The sequence below is a fragment of the Metopolophium dirhodum genome, chromosome 4, assembly GCF_019925205.1.
Source record: "Metopolophium dirhodum isolate CAU chromosome 4, ASM1992520v1, whole genome shotgun sequence".
NCBI classification, from domain to species: Eukaryota; Metazoa; Arthropoda; class Insecta; order Hemiptera; family Aphididae; genus Metopolophium; species Metopolophium dirhodum.
This window is the reverse complement of record NC_083563.1, coordinates 23,126,447-23,144,286: the sequence shown is the minus strand read 5'-3', so window position 1 is coordinate 23,144,286 and position 17,840 is coordinate 23,126,447. Positions and strand designations below refer to the sequence as shown.

The following is a 17,840-nucleotide window of genomic DNA, read 5'->3' as shown; positions in this document are numbered from 1 at the left end:
ACTCTTATAGGCATTAATACTTTATATAATTCTATCTCGTGAACAATTCATTATTTCTTAATGAAAACATCTGTTGAGTAATATGATTTTAACAAACAATGTATTATAGTTATATAAATTTATTTATTTATCAAATATGAAAAACATATTCTATGAATAAAAATTGTAGACATTAGACATAAATTACAATTATCCAATTATCCAAATTTTTAAATCTTAATCCCCTCCACACGCTTGGTGAGTAAGCCAGTCCATGTGAACATTGTTTATATAAATCATTCTTCATATCATTTTTCAATTACTTTTGTTAGATCATAATAGAATACAGTTATACATATATATACATATATCCATGCATCATTATAAGTTATAACATTGATTTGTATACACTAGTGTCGAAGTCAAACAGTAGTGTGAAGCATTTTTGAATATAATGGTTAGGTTAATAGTGAAATACTAACTAATGAAATAGTAGCTAAATTTTAATTTTATTTAAGTACCTTCTGTTTAATTATCAAATGCAAAATCTATTTAGACCACATGGGTAATTTTACGGGACGAGGGTGCAGTTGCCCCTAATATTTTATAGTTGGGGGAGGGGGCAGATATCGTTTGAACTGTTTAAATAAATAAAGTGAAATATTAAGTGAATAAATAAAAATATATTAATTTAAGCCACATTTGTATATTGTTATACAGATAATACTTACTTTATGTATTTTCACTAATTAATGTTTACATTATTGTACCTATAGATTTATTACTGGTAAATTATTTGAGGGGTAGAACCTCCTCCCCACTGTTATTTTAGCTACAATAGGTAAAAAGTAATTTTATATCACCCCTCCAAAAAAGTTCCGGCCACTCTATTAGGCTATATTATATAATGTTATGAATTTGATTGTCTATCAGTGGCGGATCCAGGGGGGCAAAGGTGGCATTTTGTCATCCCCCCAATCGCAGTAGTTTTCTTTTGTCTTACACTGTGTTTAGCCAATTTAGGAACTTTTTGTACTTTCCCCCCCCCCCCCCCTCAAAAAAAAAAAATTAGAATCCGCCACTGTTGTCTATTGTATTATAGGTATTTAAGGCGTACTACTTTATTTACTTAACAGTATACATAGATTATATTAGGTAGAATAATTTAAATTAAGTTTCCAAGTTTAATTTTGCATTTTAGTTTTATAAATTAAAATATTAAATCAATTATTATAGTCCATAGTAGTTGACCTTTAACCAATAAATATGATGGTATTAAATTAATTATACAATTTTCACGATTAAATTTGTCTTAATTTATTTGAATGCCAGACACCTTTTGTAGTCGAAAAATTGAATACTGTATAATCATCAATTTCTATATTAAGTCTATTGACTTCTATAGTTCAGTATTTTGAGTAAATCAATTACCTTATTTTTATTCAATAATTATTACCACAAAAACCTTTAGAATTATTACTACCTATTATTGGGGTGTTCTTTATATTAAATTTTCGTTATTCCGTTCCATATAATATGTATTTTAACTTATTCGAACCCATTCAATGAACTATCACGTGCAGATTGACAAATGTGCATGCAATAAATCGCGACAGTTGAAACATGCGTCCGAACGTCACGTACTATGTAAAGTCTTACAGTTTGTATTGATACAATATACATAATACAGCAAAGAACAATAGTTAAACAATTTTTTAGACAATTTTTTTTCTTCATTCCCCTACCCTAAGATGCCCCTCCTAGCGCATCTTATGTATCACGTGTGTATCTATATAGTGTTTTGGAAAAATGATATATAAAGTGCATTACGTTTCGATCAAACGAGCTAAGATGTTCTCGTTCATCATATTAAGTATAATCTCAATTGTCCTGATCCTGGTGTACATGGCTTACGGAATGTGTAATGTGTATATTATTATTGATGCGAAGTAAAAACAATTCTTATTGTCCGCTCCGTGTACTGCTAATCATCGTATGTGACGTTTGTGAGTTGAAAAAATGGTATGTAATAAGTACTAATAACTAATAATAATAGAAGGAGAATTAAAAAAAAAAACCAATTAGTTTTGAACGAACATCACAATTTTTAACCTTATATATTTATTAAGTATTATGTATGTTTAAACTATAATTTTTGTACATCTTCAATTAATTTCATTCATTGTTTAAATATTGAGATTTTTAGGGAATTTTATTGAAAATCAACAATGATTTTGTTAACCACTAACCATATATCTAGTATCTAGTCATGGCATTATTTTGTTTTAATAATTAATTTACTATAATACTATAATATTATACTATGGATACTTACTGGGTATAACCGATAACGCAGAATACTGAATGTTATATTATAATACCGTAATATTTTACGAAAAAGGTGGAGCTCAAAACGAGTACTATAAAAGGGTAATATTGTTGTGATATTATAACATTATTAATTATATTATATTGTCAACACAGAAGTCCATGAACTAATATTATTTGACTAATGTACCTATGGTGCCAGTTATTTAGATCAAAAACACTTATTTTATGTATCGAGAAGATATAATATAAACTATAAAACATTCGGTTGGAACTACATTGAAATGAACAAACACTGTAAATAATATTAAGTTTTCAATTATCGATTACAATGATTACTCATAACATTGTCACCATCGACATTAAAATACTTTCATAACAATAATAATTTAAAATTGACTATTAATCGTAGTTATTAGATATGACAAGAGAACAATTATTGTTAAATTAAAAAAGCTAAAATAACTTGAAAATACAATAAAATATAAATTATCTAGAGAAAGGAAATAATAAATTTTTTTGTTAATTTATAAATAAATACCTTAATAATAATTACTTAATTTTTAAGGATATTTATTGGATCTATTAGGTTCCACGATTGCCGTTATCTGGTACATGCACTTTGTGTACGCTGCGCTCCAAATGAACTTGATAATACCATCTATCATAAACTTTCGCATTTTTGGGACAAAAATTTGCGTTCCTTCTATTTTATGTATCCAAGGTTTATCTCAAATCTCTTTTTACGTATTTTAACCATCTGTCAGTCGCCGTATATTCGTATATGTGGTTTGTTTTTGAAGGCTGCTACGACGGCCTTATAGAACATACGCTATCACTATATTGTATTATTTTTGAAGACATACAGTTTGAGAATATAATATTGAAAAACGGAGTTTGATGTGGCCTGCAGAATGTTAGGTACCTACCCTTTATTAGTTAAAAAAAAAATGATCAAATTTGGTCGATTCTACAGTACAGGATCATTATTCCCGTAGATCATGTACAAAATTACATTGGCACCGGGCGCCTAAATTTACCGGTAAAGATCCAATATCGTAAACAATTTAAATTCAATCATTCATAAAAAAATAATGTTACGTACCGGTAAACTTATTTTTTCGTTTAAGTATAAAAATTTATGAGGAATATTCTATTAAAATTTTTAATGTTAGCTATGGAAAGTAAAACTTTTATTAATTTCTAACTAAAAATAATTTGAAAATTTTATCAAAATTTGAACTTTAAATAGATATAAAACATAATCGTGCCGTCAAATATTTTTGATTTTCCATTAAAGAAACTTATGAGGAGCCTTTCATTAAATTTTCTAGCTATTTTAGTATTTTACTTAGTAAAAAAGTTTTTATCGAGAATAATTATTAAAAAATATACCTACTACATTTCTCAAGGCTATAAATAGCTTAAAATCATTCAAAATATTTCCATATACTTATGGAAAATGATAATATAAATATTTTATGAACATTTCAAGTGTTTACAGTTAGGTATTCGTTTTTGAGTTAAAACAAAAAAATAAAATCGATTTTTTCAATTTATTGGATTTGCGTTAAAATTACCATTTTTTTCACTTTTATTTTTGTTTTCCCGATGCTTTTAAAAACTACTGGAAATTTTCATATAGATTTACATTTCTATCAGAAAAGATGCTTATTTCAATTTTTACTGCCTACCCCAAATGTCGATGAATGACAGAAAAAAACACATCATTGTAAATACAATACATTCATTCGCTACCCTTGCTGAGTCTACAATTTTTTTGCAATATATGTATACACTACAGGTATTGCACGTTGTTTAGCATAAGTTTAAGAGTTAAATAGTAATTTAACGTAGGCCACAGTTGCTAGTTATGGTTTAAACAATAATAATTGATTTACACATTTTGTACTTTCAAATTCCAATATAATAGTTTTATAACCGACAACAATTCTTTGGTTTAATTATACATAATGACATTTAGCATATGATTTAAACTGTTCGTTATAAATTAATATTATAATGAAGTTGTTTTTAAAATATTTCTGTTCTACAGTTTTATATCAATTAGAAGAGAAATTAGTTTTTAAATGGGTGCAAAGTAATCGCTTAGCTTGTTTATCTTTCATAATCACATGCTTTTGAGTAAATAATGTAGATTTTGGCATTTTAAAAGTCTTAATATGTTCTCCAGATATTCCAAATAAATTTGGCAGTGATATCAAAATTAGATTAATTCTTTGTGTACCTGTCTAATCTTACAAAATGCTTAGCTACTAAGTACGAATTTTAACTGTGCGTATAATTATTTTAAAGTACCTATATTAACCACGGAGCACGGTAATATTTTTGAACTTGAAAAATAATGATACACAATTATATTACTGAAACCAAATATTTTTATTATAGGTACCTACGTTACGCAATTTATGTATCGGATAACATACATAGTATATACAAGCGAATCGTTCAACTGTCAGATTACAACTATTTTTAAAATAAAAAGAACACGAGCTTGTTCAAAATATCCCATCAGTTAACAAACAATAATATGAGCAAATAACAGTTCACGGTATAATTACGCGTTTTAAATGTTTAAGATAAAACGGGCATAGAATTGAATAATATTATAAAGTAAAGACTTAATTTTTAAAAGATATTTTATTAAATTTCGAACAATATACCATGATATTTTTGAGCCTAATTTCAGAAAATTGATTTAAATAAGTAAAACTGTATTCTACATAGTATCTATGAGAAGTTTGAAATAGATCAGTAAAATTATTAATGTGAAACGTTGGATTTTTTGATTTTGATAAAATGCTAAGTATAATTAAAATAAATATACGACATAAGTAATACCTGTAAAACGTGTTATGAACTTATGTCTATTATTTTGTCATTTAAAAAGTATTTCATTTTTTTTGTACATTACCTAGTTATTTTATAATTTACATTAGGTATATACATTAAATTAATAAACCGATTATACAAATTAATATTGAGTATTTGGATGTGAGTCATATCTTCCTATTGCATTTTCTTAATTCTTAGATACTAGTGATTTATTATTAAACTATATTATGATATTTTAAATATGTAATTTGTGTTATAAAATATGTACAAAGTTGTATCATACTATAGGTCAAAAGGAAACATTTTTGATCCATTGATTCAACTCGATTTAGCTAGGTTATACTTTTAGATACATTTTATTACAAACATGTGTAATTCATCTACCTGTTTATATTATACATTTTCGTTTTTTGCAGAATCGTTTTATACATGCCAAAAGGTTACTATAAAATTTGAAATAATTTTAAAATTGTACTTAAATTTCAAATTTTATCGAGAAGACTTTTTTACCACCACAACAGTATTCACTCAGAAACAATAAATCTTATAAATAGTAAATACTAGATGTACATTTCTTTCTCATTTACTATAATACAATCCAATTACTTTTTGCACGCTCAATAATAATTTATTTTTAGTACTTAGCAGCAACAGTAAATGCTGTATTTATATAGTATGGTATTTTTAGTATATTAAATGTATTAAGAAATATTCGACTATTTGAATAAGACAATTATGTTTGAAACATTACATTAAACTATAAAAACAATAATACATTTTAATGGTTAATATAATAAATAATTACGATGTACCTATTATATCGATGCTGATTTTTTCTAGTTTTATCACTCAATAAAAGTTGATGGCTTATTTTCCAATTATATCATAAGCATTTTACTACATAAGACCTGATACTGTATTTCGAAACATCAAGTTGTTCTTTAAATTTAAATATTTTATAAATTACTATAGTATTATAACGTTATATACTATCATTATTATTCATTAATCATTACTCATTAGTTATCACTAATAATTGGACACTGATCATAATATTATAATATGTCTGTAGGTACTCAGCAGTATACCTATCTAGTATCTAAGGTATGTTACGAGTAAACTAAGAGATTATTGTATATTGTATTTACTTTAAAACTGATAATACATTGGTTATAGACTATAGTTTACCAATAATAATATACATTATTATTAACTGTATGCGATGCATCTATTTAGCACAATAAATACAAATATGAAGAGGTAAAAAAACGTAAAACAGAACTGATGAAAACTGCCTTACTAAATTTTCAACATTTATCGGTAGTTTTTTCTCTTTGATAAACTATACTGAGAAAATAAATATTACCGTTTTAATTTTTTACAAGTAACAATTATTATTTATTATCGACTAGATTACATTTTGAATCTTCAGAAGGACTACATTAATCTTTTGACACTCCTTATGGTCTAAAAGTTTTCACAAAAAATTATTTAATAAGACAGCGTTATAAAACGAACACATAAGTCATTAAATTATTACAATACATAAGTTAATACTTTTGATAATCGATTCTGAGCGGAGCGATGAATATATTGGTTCAGTTGATTTTAGTTATTTTGTTGTAATTCAAAAAAAATATTATTCATTGGGACTTGTAGCTTTTCTTGGCCATTACGTATATCATTATTTAATTGATACACAATTAAATTGTTCCTAAATATTTATATTAATTTTAAGATGTTTATACCATGGACTTGTTCATAGTTGTTCATATCGTGGTACGTTACATCGCGCGTCGGTATGTAGTTAATTAAAATAGTTATAAGTAAATAACATCTAATTACATTATACATGAAATAATATTATGATGATTAATGATTATTATACAATATTTTCGATTTATTTTTTGCAAAAATTAGTTTAATCTACAAAATTACTAGAAAAATAAATTTCTTAGGTATACCAATACATAATACAATATCCTTAGATATATAGGCTCACAATCAGTCTCTGTTCAGGATTGTTTTTCGTATGTAATGATTTATAATAAAATTAAAGCTAACACATCCATCACAGTGACCCACTGTGACCTTCCAATATCTAGGTACGCTCAAATCTACTGTACACCAGAGTGACTTAACCAGTTTTTGAACAATACATTTTTCATATTTTTATATAAATGATTGAATTTGATAAAAAACGCTTCTGAGCGGAGGATCAGTGTAACAATTAGTAATTATATGTAGCAATAATGCAATATATATTATAGAAATTTCATGTTTAATAAACAATATTATATAATTTGAAATTAGATTCATAAATTATATCTATGCCCAATAGTAAATTGAATAAATAGAAATTCATACATTTTCATTGTTACAGTATGAAATTGAAATACTTACCTACTTGGAACCTCATTTTTTCAATTTTCAATCTTAAACAATACAAATTGAACATTTTATAAATTTTTAAATACAAAATAATTTGCAAATATTAAATTTGATAAATGTTGTTAACTTATTAACTTTAAATGCTTTAAAAAATATCGTGCATTTGTATTTTTAATATTTTAAACTGCTATGTGAGGCGGTTTGTATTACATTTTCAAGTTTTTTGAGACAACGAATGTCTAACGATTTTTTTTGAAGTAGACTCTAAGAAAAATATTCGGTCTATCACAAAAAGTGAAAATTTTTTTCGTTCTTCACATATTTTACTGTTCTTATTTGTTAAATACTTTTGTAGGATTTAGGACCGATTTTGGTTAGTTATGAGCTACGGCTACTGTATCAGAAGTCTGTTTGTGGTCATTTATGGGCCTATAAAAAAATATCACGTACATAAGCCTGAGGGCTTTCCACTTAGGGCCCCATAAATTAATTGTGTCTGGGGCCTTAAGAATCCTAGTTGCGGCACTGGCACACAGACAAAAAAAAATATAAACATATTGTTGTAAAATCAATACATTCACATCTCTTCTCATTCTGCAGAATCTAAAAATAATAAAAAACTGGAATCTTCACGAAAAACCAGTTTTTGACCAAATACATTTTGTTGATGGCAAATCAAAAACGATATTTAATTGATATTTTTTTTATACATATGGTATATAATTTTGTTCAATATATTTTGATTTTGTTTGAGATTCTTATAGATGTATTCAATTTGTTTTTAGATTTTTTCTTTAAAAGTTGTAAAAAAAATGTTGCTGTGTCAAAAAGATTTGCAATTTAATTCAAGGTGAGATCAGAAATTCATATTGTAACCAAAAAATCTATAAAAATATATAAGCACAGTTTTTTTTATAGATATTTTAAGTTTAAATTTGGCCAAAATTAGGTATTTAAACGAAGAATAACGGTTTCAGTTATTTTGTTGTGATTTAAAAATATTATTTGTAAGTATAGGTATTTGAAACTTTTAACGTATGTTATTATATTTTATACACACAGTACAATTTTTAAATGGAATGTTTTCGATCAAAATTTAAATCAACCTACCGTATTACTAATAGTAAAATAAATTATTTTTGTAGCAATATAAATATATCATAAATTATACGTATTGGCTGATGGATTGTCTTTGCTCACAATCGTTTTTCCATTGGTACACTGATTTAACATTAAATTTAAATTATTTAACACATACCTACTTTACAGTGCCTTACTGCTCAATGTTGAGGTACACTCGATACCTACTATTGTACAGTAGAAAGATTACCTGCTTTCCCCTTTTATAGTAATTAAAGTTGTTGGTGTAATGATAATTCTAAAATATTGGATTGGAGTTTAGTTTAACTACCTATTTAAATAATAGGGTGTAAATATTAATAAGACAAATTTTTAAAAATATTCAAATTCACAACTTGAAATTATTGTTAAACTGTGTACATTTTATGATTATAAGTTTAAATTAATTTATCATTAGTCATAAAATTCACACAAAAACCTTAAATTTTTTTTTTTTTAAACAAAGACTGCGGCAGTTCTGGATATTTGGTCTAAAAAAAAATTTAATTTACTTACACGTGATATTGTTATTTCCATATTAAATAAAAAAGAATATCAATGTAAATAATGTAATATTAATTCTTAGTAATTAATCAATAAACAAACATTATTTTAATTTGTTATTTTAGGTATCAAATCCGTGAAGAATTGTGTTTTTTATTTGGATTTGAAATTGTATGATATTTTGGTTGTTGTATGATCTTATATCATTATTCATTACACTCATAATTATAATCGATTTTCGAAGACAGCAGTTGTTTTCTGAATATTTTAAGAACAAAACTTAAAGAATTAAATTTAAATAAAGGTATATTTGGTAGGTATAGTAGGTTAGTAGTTATATAGTTATTATTATGTTTAATATTGTGTTATGTATATAATGTATATTATGGTCGTAGTTTATCGATTTTTACATTCAAAATCAACATTACATAAATACAAATTATAATAGTCAAAACTCATCGTCGTGGTGTCCAACTTCAGGCATACATGGACTTGTAACAACAACACGTTTTTGACCCTTATTATACGCGTCGATTACATAAAATACGACGTACCTACAAATAATATTATAGTGCAGGCGTGTCGAAGGGAGTATTTGAGAGACGACCTTCCCGAGTTTTTTTTTGTTTTGTTTGTTGTACACAATAACTGGAGTTTATAGCAGGTATGGTAATATGATCGTTGGGCGCGGATTGTTGGTTAAAAAACTTTGGTTCTGATAGAAAGTTCATCTTGCATCGTCACCACTCACCATTGGTTTGTACGGTAGGTATAGTAGAATGTGGTTATGGCTGAGTTATTGTCGTGTTAAAGTCGAAACGGTCGCACCCGTGTTTGGTAATAAATATTGTGAATAGAAAGTTCTCTGGAGGGTGCGAAGAGACTACACCGTACGTTAAAATAATAGACAGTTACAATGACCAAGGTATATAAACATTTTTTCATGCAAATTTTCTCGATGCAATTATTTTTGCGCACATCACTGGGGTGTTAAATACGTGTTTTCAGCCCATGCGAAATTATTGTTGAGCGGAAAAACAATAATTGTAATATATTCGTGGGAAAATGAATTGACATCCAAACACGTACTATAATACTTCTATACAATATACATAATACATATACAACACCGGTGCAGTTGCAATCTCCTGATTTCAAATTCCGTTCGTTTTCACTATAATGTATTCAACAACATCAATTGTTGTTAAGACATTCCTGTTTTAATTACTGTTAAATTATCGCGGTTTTTTTCATATCTAGGTGTTATATCTAAAATCTAAATAATAATAATAATTATAAAAAAAAATTGTTTGGATAAAATTAACTTATCATATACCTACCGCTCCTACCTATTATATATTATTATCTACATTGAGATTCATTTCACTCTTAATGAACAAAAATAATAGTAATAAGAATAACAACCATGGACATATACAGGTACTTAAAAGTTATAAGTCTATGATAATAAAACATTCGTTTGTCTTTATAGATGATAATGATATGCGATCTCTTCTAAACATACTAATCCGAATGATAAGATAATAATGATAGTACTTAAAAAATAAATCTAATTAATATACTGGGCAAGAGATTTTTCAGAATATAATTTTCACCCTATATATAATGCCTATATTATGTAATATAATTTTTATAAAAATAAGGATTTGAACTTATTTTTATAATTATCTTACACAATCTGTCAATCTATTAAAGTTAAGTATGCAATATGAGTATGTTAGATGTTAGTCGATTTACACGTCTTGAACGGTGGAAAGAACATGACTAGGTACCTATATTTAAGTTATTTACTATTTATTAGTATTTTTGCAATTTACAACATTATGTTTTGTAAATTATGAGTAATTATCGAATAATTATACAAACAGTAAAATAACCTTTCCAAAAAAAAAAAAAAAAACTGTAAAACTTTGGACGAAAGTGATCTAAATTTAAAAATATTGAAATCAATGGGTGCTTATAACAAACTAAACAGGCTTGGTATACGTTTTTAAACTTAATCTCTTGTCGGGTTTTATCATCTACATATTGAGCCGGTATTCAGTAAAGGGGTGGGGGTGGGGGTGGGTTAAATACAATTTTTAGGGTGTCCAATTTATTTAATTGCATAACCTGCCGATTAAGTATGCACATGCCTATTAGTATTTAGTATTATTATTATTATTATTATTATTTATATGGCACGGTGGCAGTTGCCACCTACACACACAGCCATACAGTTACACACACACACACTCACACATACACACACAAACAGACACTCACTGCAAGTTCATCTATACAGCATATTAGTCGTGGCTAAATACACTGGTATGTTCTGGACTTGGTTTTGCGCATGTGTGCTACGTCACGCTGTCTGCTTGTTAGTGTCGTCCGCCGAAAACGCAGACATGCTTACGTCATAATTACTCAAATCTATATAGTAATAAATAATAATGAAAAAATGCCAGCGCCGACTGTACGATATTTCGTCCAGGTTGAGATCATACCAATATGTTATTTAGCCATGCATATAAGTCAGTGCACGTCATGATATGTATAATATAATATAATAATCACAGACGCATTAACTCGAGTGCGCCGCTGGAAGACGGCGGCGGCAGTGGTCGGCGGGCCGGACACAACAGCGGCGGCGGCCGGCTGATGGCGGACGGACGGGAAAACACCAGTAACGGTCTGTCGGCTGCCGCGTGAACGTCCCCGGCCTTATACGTGTGTGCGTACCACCGCCACCGCACCGTCATGAATACGCGACGGCTGTCGTTGCCGCCGCCGCCGCCACCACCACCGCTGCCGCCGCCGCCGCCACCGCGATACCACCGCCACTGCCGCCGCCGATGCGGCACGCACTTGGTTAACGGGCGTAGAACTTTCGAGACCGATCGCCGGAAAATAATATCTTTTTCTTGCAGCGCCACTCACACACACACACACACAAACACACACACACAATAGACGCGTGTAAATTATTATTATAGTACATGTACGTAAACGCCGTGTGTATAATGTATATACATATGTAATGTGTTATATATAAATTATATATAACAGTTTATGGCGGTAACGGCAACAATATAAAATTTACATACAACTAATGCTATTTACAATAACATATTATTATTATAATAATTTGATATATTACGTATACATAATATTAATTACCTATTGAATTTGTATTGTTGCAAGTACACGCGTTATATTATATTATGAATACCTATAGTATAAATGAAAATAATATTAAAAATATATTCCGAGCGGTATGTGTGCGTTATAATAATAATAACATGTACAATATGTTTTTGTTGCAGGACGTGCAATTGATTTTCGGACGAAAACGGTGGACGAAACGATAATCCCAGGACCTTTGATGCGTTGGAAGATGCCGAATGTGGCGGTCGTCGCCGTCGCCGCCGTCGCTATGTTGCTGGTCACCGCGGAAACGGTGTTAGCGGCCGGTGGCGGTGGTGGTGGTAGCGGCGGCGGCGGCGGCGGCGGTGGACGACAACGCGGCACGGCCACCGCCGCCGCCGCCGACCGTCAGCAGGACTTTGACAGCGGCGACAACGAGTCCCTGCGGACGCCGGCCGCCGTCCAATGCGCCAATTGTTTGGGCCACGATGGAATCAAGTCGCTGAGCATCGAGCTTATCAAAGCGTCTATACTGAACAAGCTAGGCATGCAGCGGCCGCCGGAGTTTGGTGATCGGTTGCCGCCTCGGGTGCCCACCGATCTGCCACCACTGCAAGATCTCATGCGCAAGTACAACACCGACCATAGCAGTTCGGTGGTGGTACTCCCGCACATCCGGCACAAGTCGCACCACCTAGACGACAGCGCCACCGACATGCAGAGCGATGAAGCGACCGGTTACTCGACTACCGCGGCCATGGACAACACCAACGGTTACAACGGCGGCGACACCAACGACGACGACGACTATCATGTCAAGACGCACAAGCTCATAGCGTTCGCTCAGCCGCGTAAGTACAACTCCGAACGGCCTTTAGTCTTTACCCGCAGTGTTTCTTAACCCTTTTTAATGCCATATACGTTGAATTAGACATTTGATTATTTTGCGACACTTGAATTTATTTGTCTAACGTGTAAATTGCACGGGTTATATCATGTGCTGATCAGCTGGTGTCTCTGAACAATTAGTTGGCGATCTCCAAGGAGGTAGTGACCCCCTAAGTTGAGTAGAATCACTAGTATATACCCTATATGAGTTGAAAAAAATCACCCCGCTGTGAGTTCTAAAATTACGTCAGAGTCACACGTCATCACGATTTTTGGGTGCAATTGTTTTTCTTAACCATTTTGTAAAATTTTTCAACTTTTGGATTATGCGATTTTATGGACATAAGGTGTATGCATAATAATATTATGTATATAATCGTCATCATACATCCACAGTTATCTTATCGTGAAAAATCCCGGTAACAATATATAGGTATATTAGGTATTAGATGTACTATATAATGTATATTATATTTGATATCTCGGTTTTAAGTAAACCTTTGACATAGAAGCAATTTATATTTTTAACGTTTTTTTTTCGATTTAACGAATAATTTGAAATGTCATTATTGTGATTTACCGGGTACATTGGTCCAACAATACAAGTAGACAATATTTTTATCTATGATTTAATTCATTTCATTTACTTTGAAGAAGTAAAAGCACGTTAAGAATTTGTATTTTATACACAGTTTTCTCAACAACGTTTCGATCTTTTAATTAATATTTATGATATTAAATTATTACACACGTCTTATACAAACCACAAGCAATATTTGTTTTAATAAGCATGGACGTTAAAGATCAATATCTCTATACATTATAGGTACATCTAATATAATAGTATTCAATTACAATTTATGGGAGTGAAAAACTTATTTGTATTACCTTAGTTACCTATGTTGTTGTGGTATTTTATTACATATATGAGCAATTATCGTTCATAAAACTGTTATTATGAAATTTTTATGAATATTTTTCAATTTGTTAAGCTCATTAACCTATTGGTTATTAATTATTATTAATCAACTCTTACACAAAGCGTTGTTTAATGTGAAATTGTATTTGATAAATATCATTAATTTAAATTATACACTGCAGATGAGTTATACAGTAACGGTTTTGACAAAACTTTAAGGAATAGGCTAAACATTTTATTGCAAAAAAATTGCAAAAATTGTTTTCATCTCCTTACAAAAAACTGTCCAAGCGTATTTACGTATTTATTTTTTGTATATTTTAAAACTTTTATAATATTTACTGTAATTAATTTTCATAAATTGTTATTTTTTAATAATGACATTACAATTTAATGAATTACCCAAGTATCAGCGGGGCCCCATAGCCCCCTTAAAATCACCACTGGAGTTATATTATATGGTAGTATCAAACCATTTAATAATGTATAACTTTAATCTGGATATTATAATTTATACTATGAATAAAAATAAAAATTAGCAATTATCGACATAACTTTGTAACATTAATATTCTTAAAGAATTTTGTTACACAGTAACTTAAATAAATATTAATTTGGTTTCTATATTTATTGTTTTATAAGTTTTTATTTAATATTTATAAATGTTGGTTTACGTGCTATACTAATTTAACGGTTTCGTTTATATGAATAATTAAACACGTTATAGTGGTTATACGTTCCTTTTTGTATTTTTAAAGTGATAACAATAAAATATTATAATACATAATAGGTACGTTTTACACTATATTTAATGTTTTTATATAGTTCATGCATATTTTAAGTACCAGTTCAATATTTAATCTAATATTACTTTTTATAATATGATAAACAATATTTAAATTATTGTTATTTTTATCGTCATAAAATTTGGATATAATTGAAACCTAATATGATATATAATTAAAACTAATGAATTTTTAAATGAATTAATCGTCCAAGTGCACACACATAAATTATATCACGATATAACACAATTAAATCTAATATTTTGATTTAACACAAAATAAAATTATAAATAATATTTTATACGATTTCAATTTAAAAAAGAATAAATTTTTTCACGAATTATGATTAAAATTAATATGCACTATTATGCATTATAATTTATAGTTTATTGTTGGCGAAACGAATGTAGAATCGTTGGTCGTTATATTATACTCCGTATTCGTTTATTACGTCTACACGGGTGGAGGAGGTCGTACGTGTAATTGACTGCACGCTTAACTCAACTCTGTTTAGGTAAGGTACCTATGTAATTTTACAGCACGTGCAACAAATTTATAAGTACCTATAAGCTACAACATGTCTGTGTTCTGTCAGGCTTAATATGATAAAAGACAAAAAAAAACTGTCTAAGTCAATTCCGGGATGCTCGTATTTCGTCTTAAGGGTGAAGCTCTATAATTCGCCGTCATCGGCTAGTACGAATTTTCAGGGTTGCTTAAGTAACATACACCTGTAATATAATAATAATAATACATGTATAGAGTACCTACTTAACAGACATACAGTGTGGTTACATAATGATCGGTGACTAAAATATATACCTATATATAGGTATAGGTATGCTCACAATGTTAGCTGCTGGTGTACCGATATATTATATATATAGGGAAAGGGAATATCGATCCATCTTTCGCGGGGTTTAATGCACCCGGCCTCAGCTCAACGGAGGAGGTGTTCTATAAATGTCCCGTACACGTATACAACAATTTATAGGATACTCACACATTATATATGTATGCATAAATTGTAGTATTTTAATCACATCATAATTTATTTTATATCACACTATAACCATAATATAGCTAGGGTCATGGATTCCGCGAGCAAGTCGTACACGCGGATACCTGCAGGTCTAAGTCAGCACGAATACTCCTTAGAGAAGGTTTTCGCTTAATTTATTGTGTACACTCTTTATGAGATATTATATATATTATGCTATTATTATTATTATATGAAGTGGTTCGGCGTACAGTCTGCGTGGCGCGTGGTTAAGTGTGACGATTTTCGAAAAGTATAGTGATTTAAACCTAGAATCGAAGTTGAAATTGTCCGAACATAAAATTATCCAAGTTACTGTGTATTATTAATTTTTAGTCAATTGCAATTGACTTTTCTTCATTCAATATATTATTGTAGACTAATATTTTTTTCTCTATTCACTAAATTATATAGACTACCTATATTATACATGCAAAATGGATGATAACATTTTTTTGCTATCATAAAAAGATAATATAATTAAATTATATTAATTTTTGTCGTGAGAACAACTTTCTAAATTATTTTATGTTATTTCCAATTAATGTTACCTTAAGGCTGTACATCTTTCTTCATTCAGTCATTTGGATATAAGATTATTATATGTCTTATACATTTTAGATATATATTTACTATTTAGTCATTTTCAGCAAATATTATTTTTTTATTGACATACAAATAGCATTATCGCAAATCGTGTAAAAGAATATTTCGAAATAAACGAGCGTAGTCTTTTAAAAGTATAAATAATCTTTTAAACAATTTTAGTGTTTGTTAAATTATAATAGTGTGTCATCATTCAACGTCGTTTTATGTGTAAAAACTACTTTTTGCTGAATCACAACATTTGTCCGTTCACAAATGAGTGTGTTAACAATTTTTATTAAGCTTATAAAATATTACAATTTATTAATTCTGTAACCAAATTAGTTAAATACAAAAAAAAATTTTATTTTAATACCACTAAACAATTGTCAGAGATACAACAACTTTATTTTTTCAAATGTATAACAATCGTTTTTAACAATTATATAATTGTTGTAAATTGTGTGTATAGAATTGTAGAGTACAAAATACAATAATTTGTATGAGCATTGAATAAGTATGAAAATGAATATATTTTTTAATAATAGTTAAAAAATAAACATAATAAAATTGCGGATCGTACTAATTGATAATGGGACGTATAAACGTATTATAATTAATTTAAAATTCAAGGTCTATAAGCGTATAATAAAATTATCGTACGGAAGTCAGTCTTAAATATAGTTCCAGATCTGGGTCTGAAGTGTATATAACTTCTTAATAATGTTTGAATGATAACATATTATAGTCACTATAGGTACCTACAATATTCAAATACATGATTATTATGATGTCATAACCATTTGGTCTTGTCTGCAGGTGCATGGTCATAATTTTTTTTGACGGGGTGTTTCAACATTCAAAATACTGCCCCTGCTCTATGCATATAATATGGGAATTTGTAATTTGCACCAAATTAGAGATATGTAATTCGCACCACTGCAGGTAGTCGAAAGTAGTGTTTGTAATTTGCACCAAAATAAGGGTATGTAATTTGCACCACCCTTATGTAGTAAAAAATAGGAATTGTAATTTGCACCAAAATTAAAATCGATTATTTTTTCGATAGTATCTCGATAGTACCAACTTACAAGTTTCTATTTAAAAAAAAAAATGGTGCAAATTACACATGTATATATTTTGGGTCAATTTTGGTGTAAATTGACTACAGCCTATAATATTGTTATTATATGCGATATCAATTTATTATTATGGGTCAACTCTTTGTGTTTTATCACATTTGATGCTGCGTCTGTATAAATTATTATTATTTTTATATTGGCCTGTCGTCAATTTT

General features: G+C 29.0%; 1 protein-coding gene across 4 annotated transcripts in view; it reads left to right on the top strand.

Moving 5' to 3' along the window:
* LOC132942804 (growth/differentiation factor 8) overlaps nucleotides 1-17,840 on the top strand; it is a 41,190-nt gene that overhangs the window by 9,198 nt on the left and 14,152 nt on the right. For 2 of the 4 annotated variants that reach the window (XM_061011452.1, XM_061011454.1), the window contains exon 2: nucleotides 12,507-13,178. In XM_061011452.1, the coding sequence (XP_060867435.1) occupies nucleotides 12,566-13,178 (613 nt within the window). In that variant the 5' untranslated portion in view covers nucleotides 12,507-12,565. Of the gene's footprint in view, nucleotides 1-1,824; nucleotides 2,002-11,855; nucleotides 12,182-12,506; nucleotides 13,179-17,840 lie in introns of those variants that run through there. The other 2 variants (XM_061011453.1, XM_061011451.1) reach the window with 2 other exon arrangements.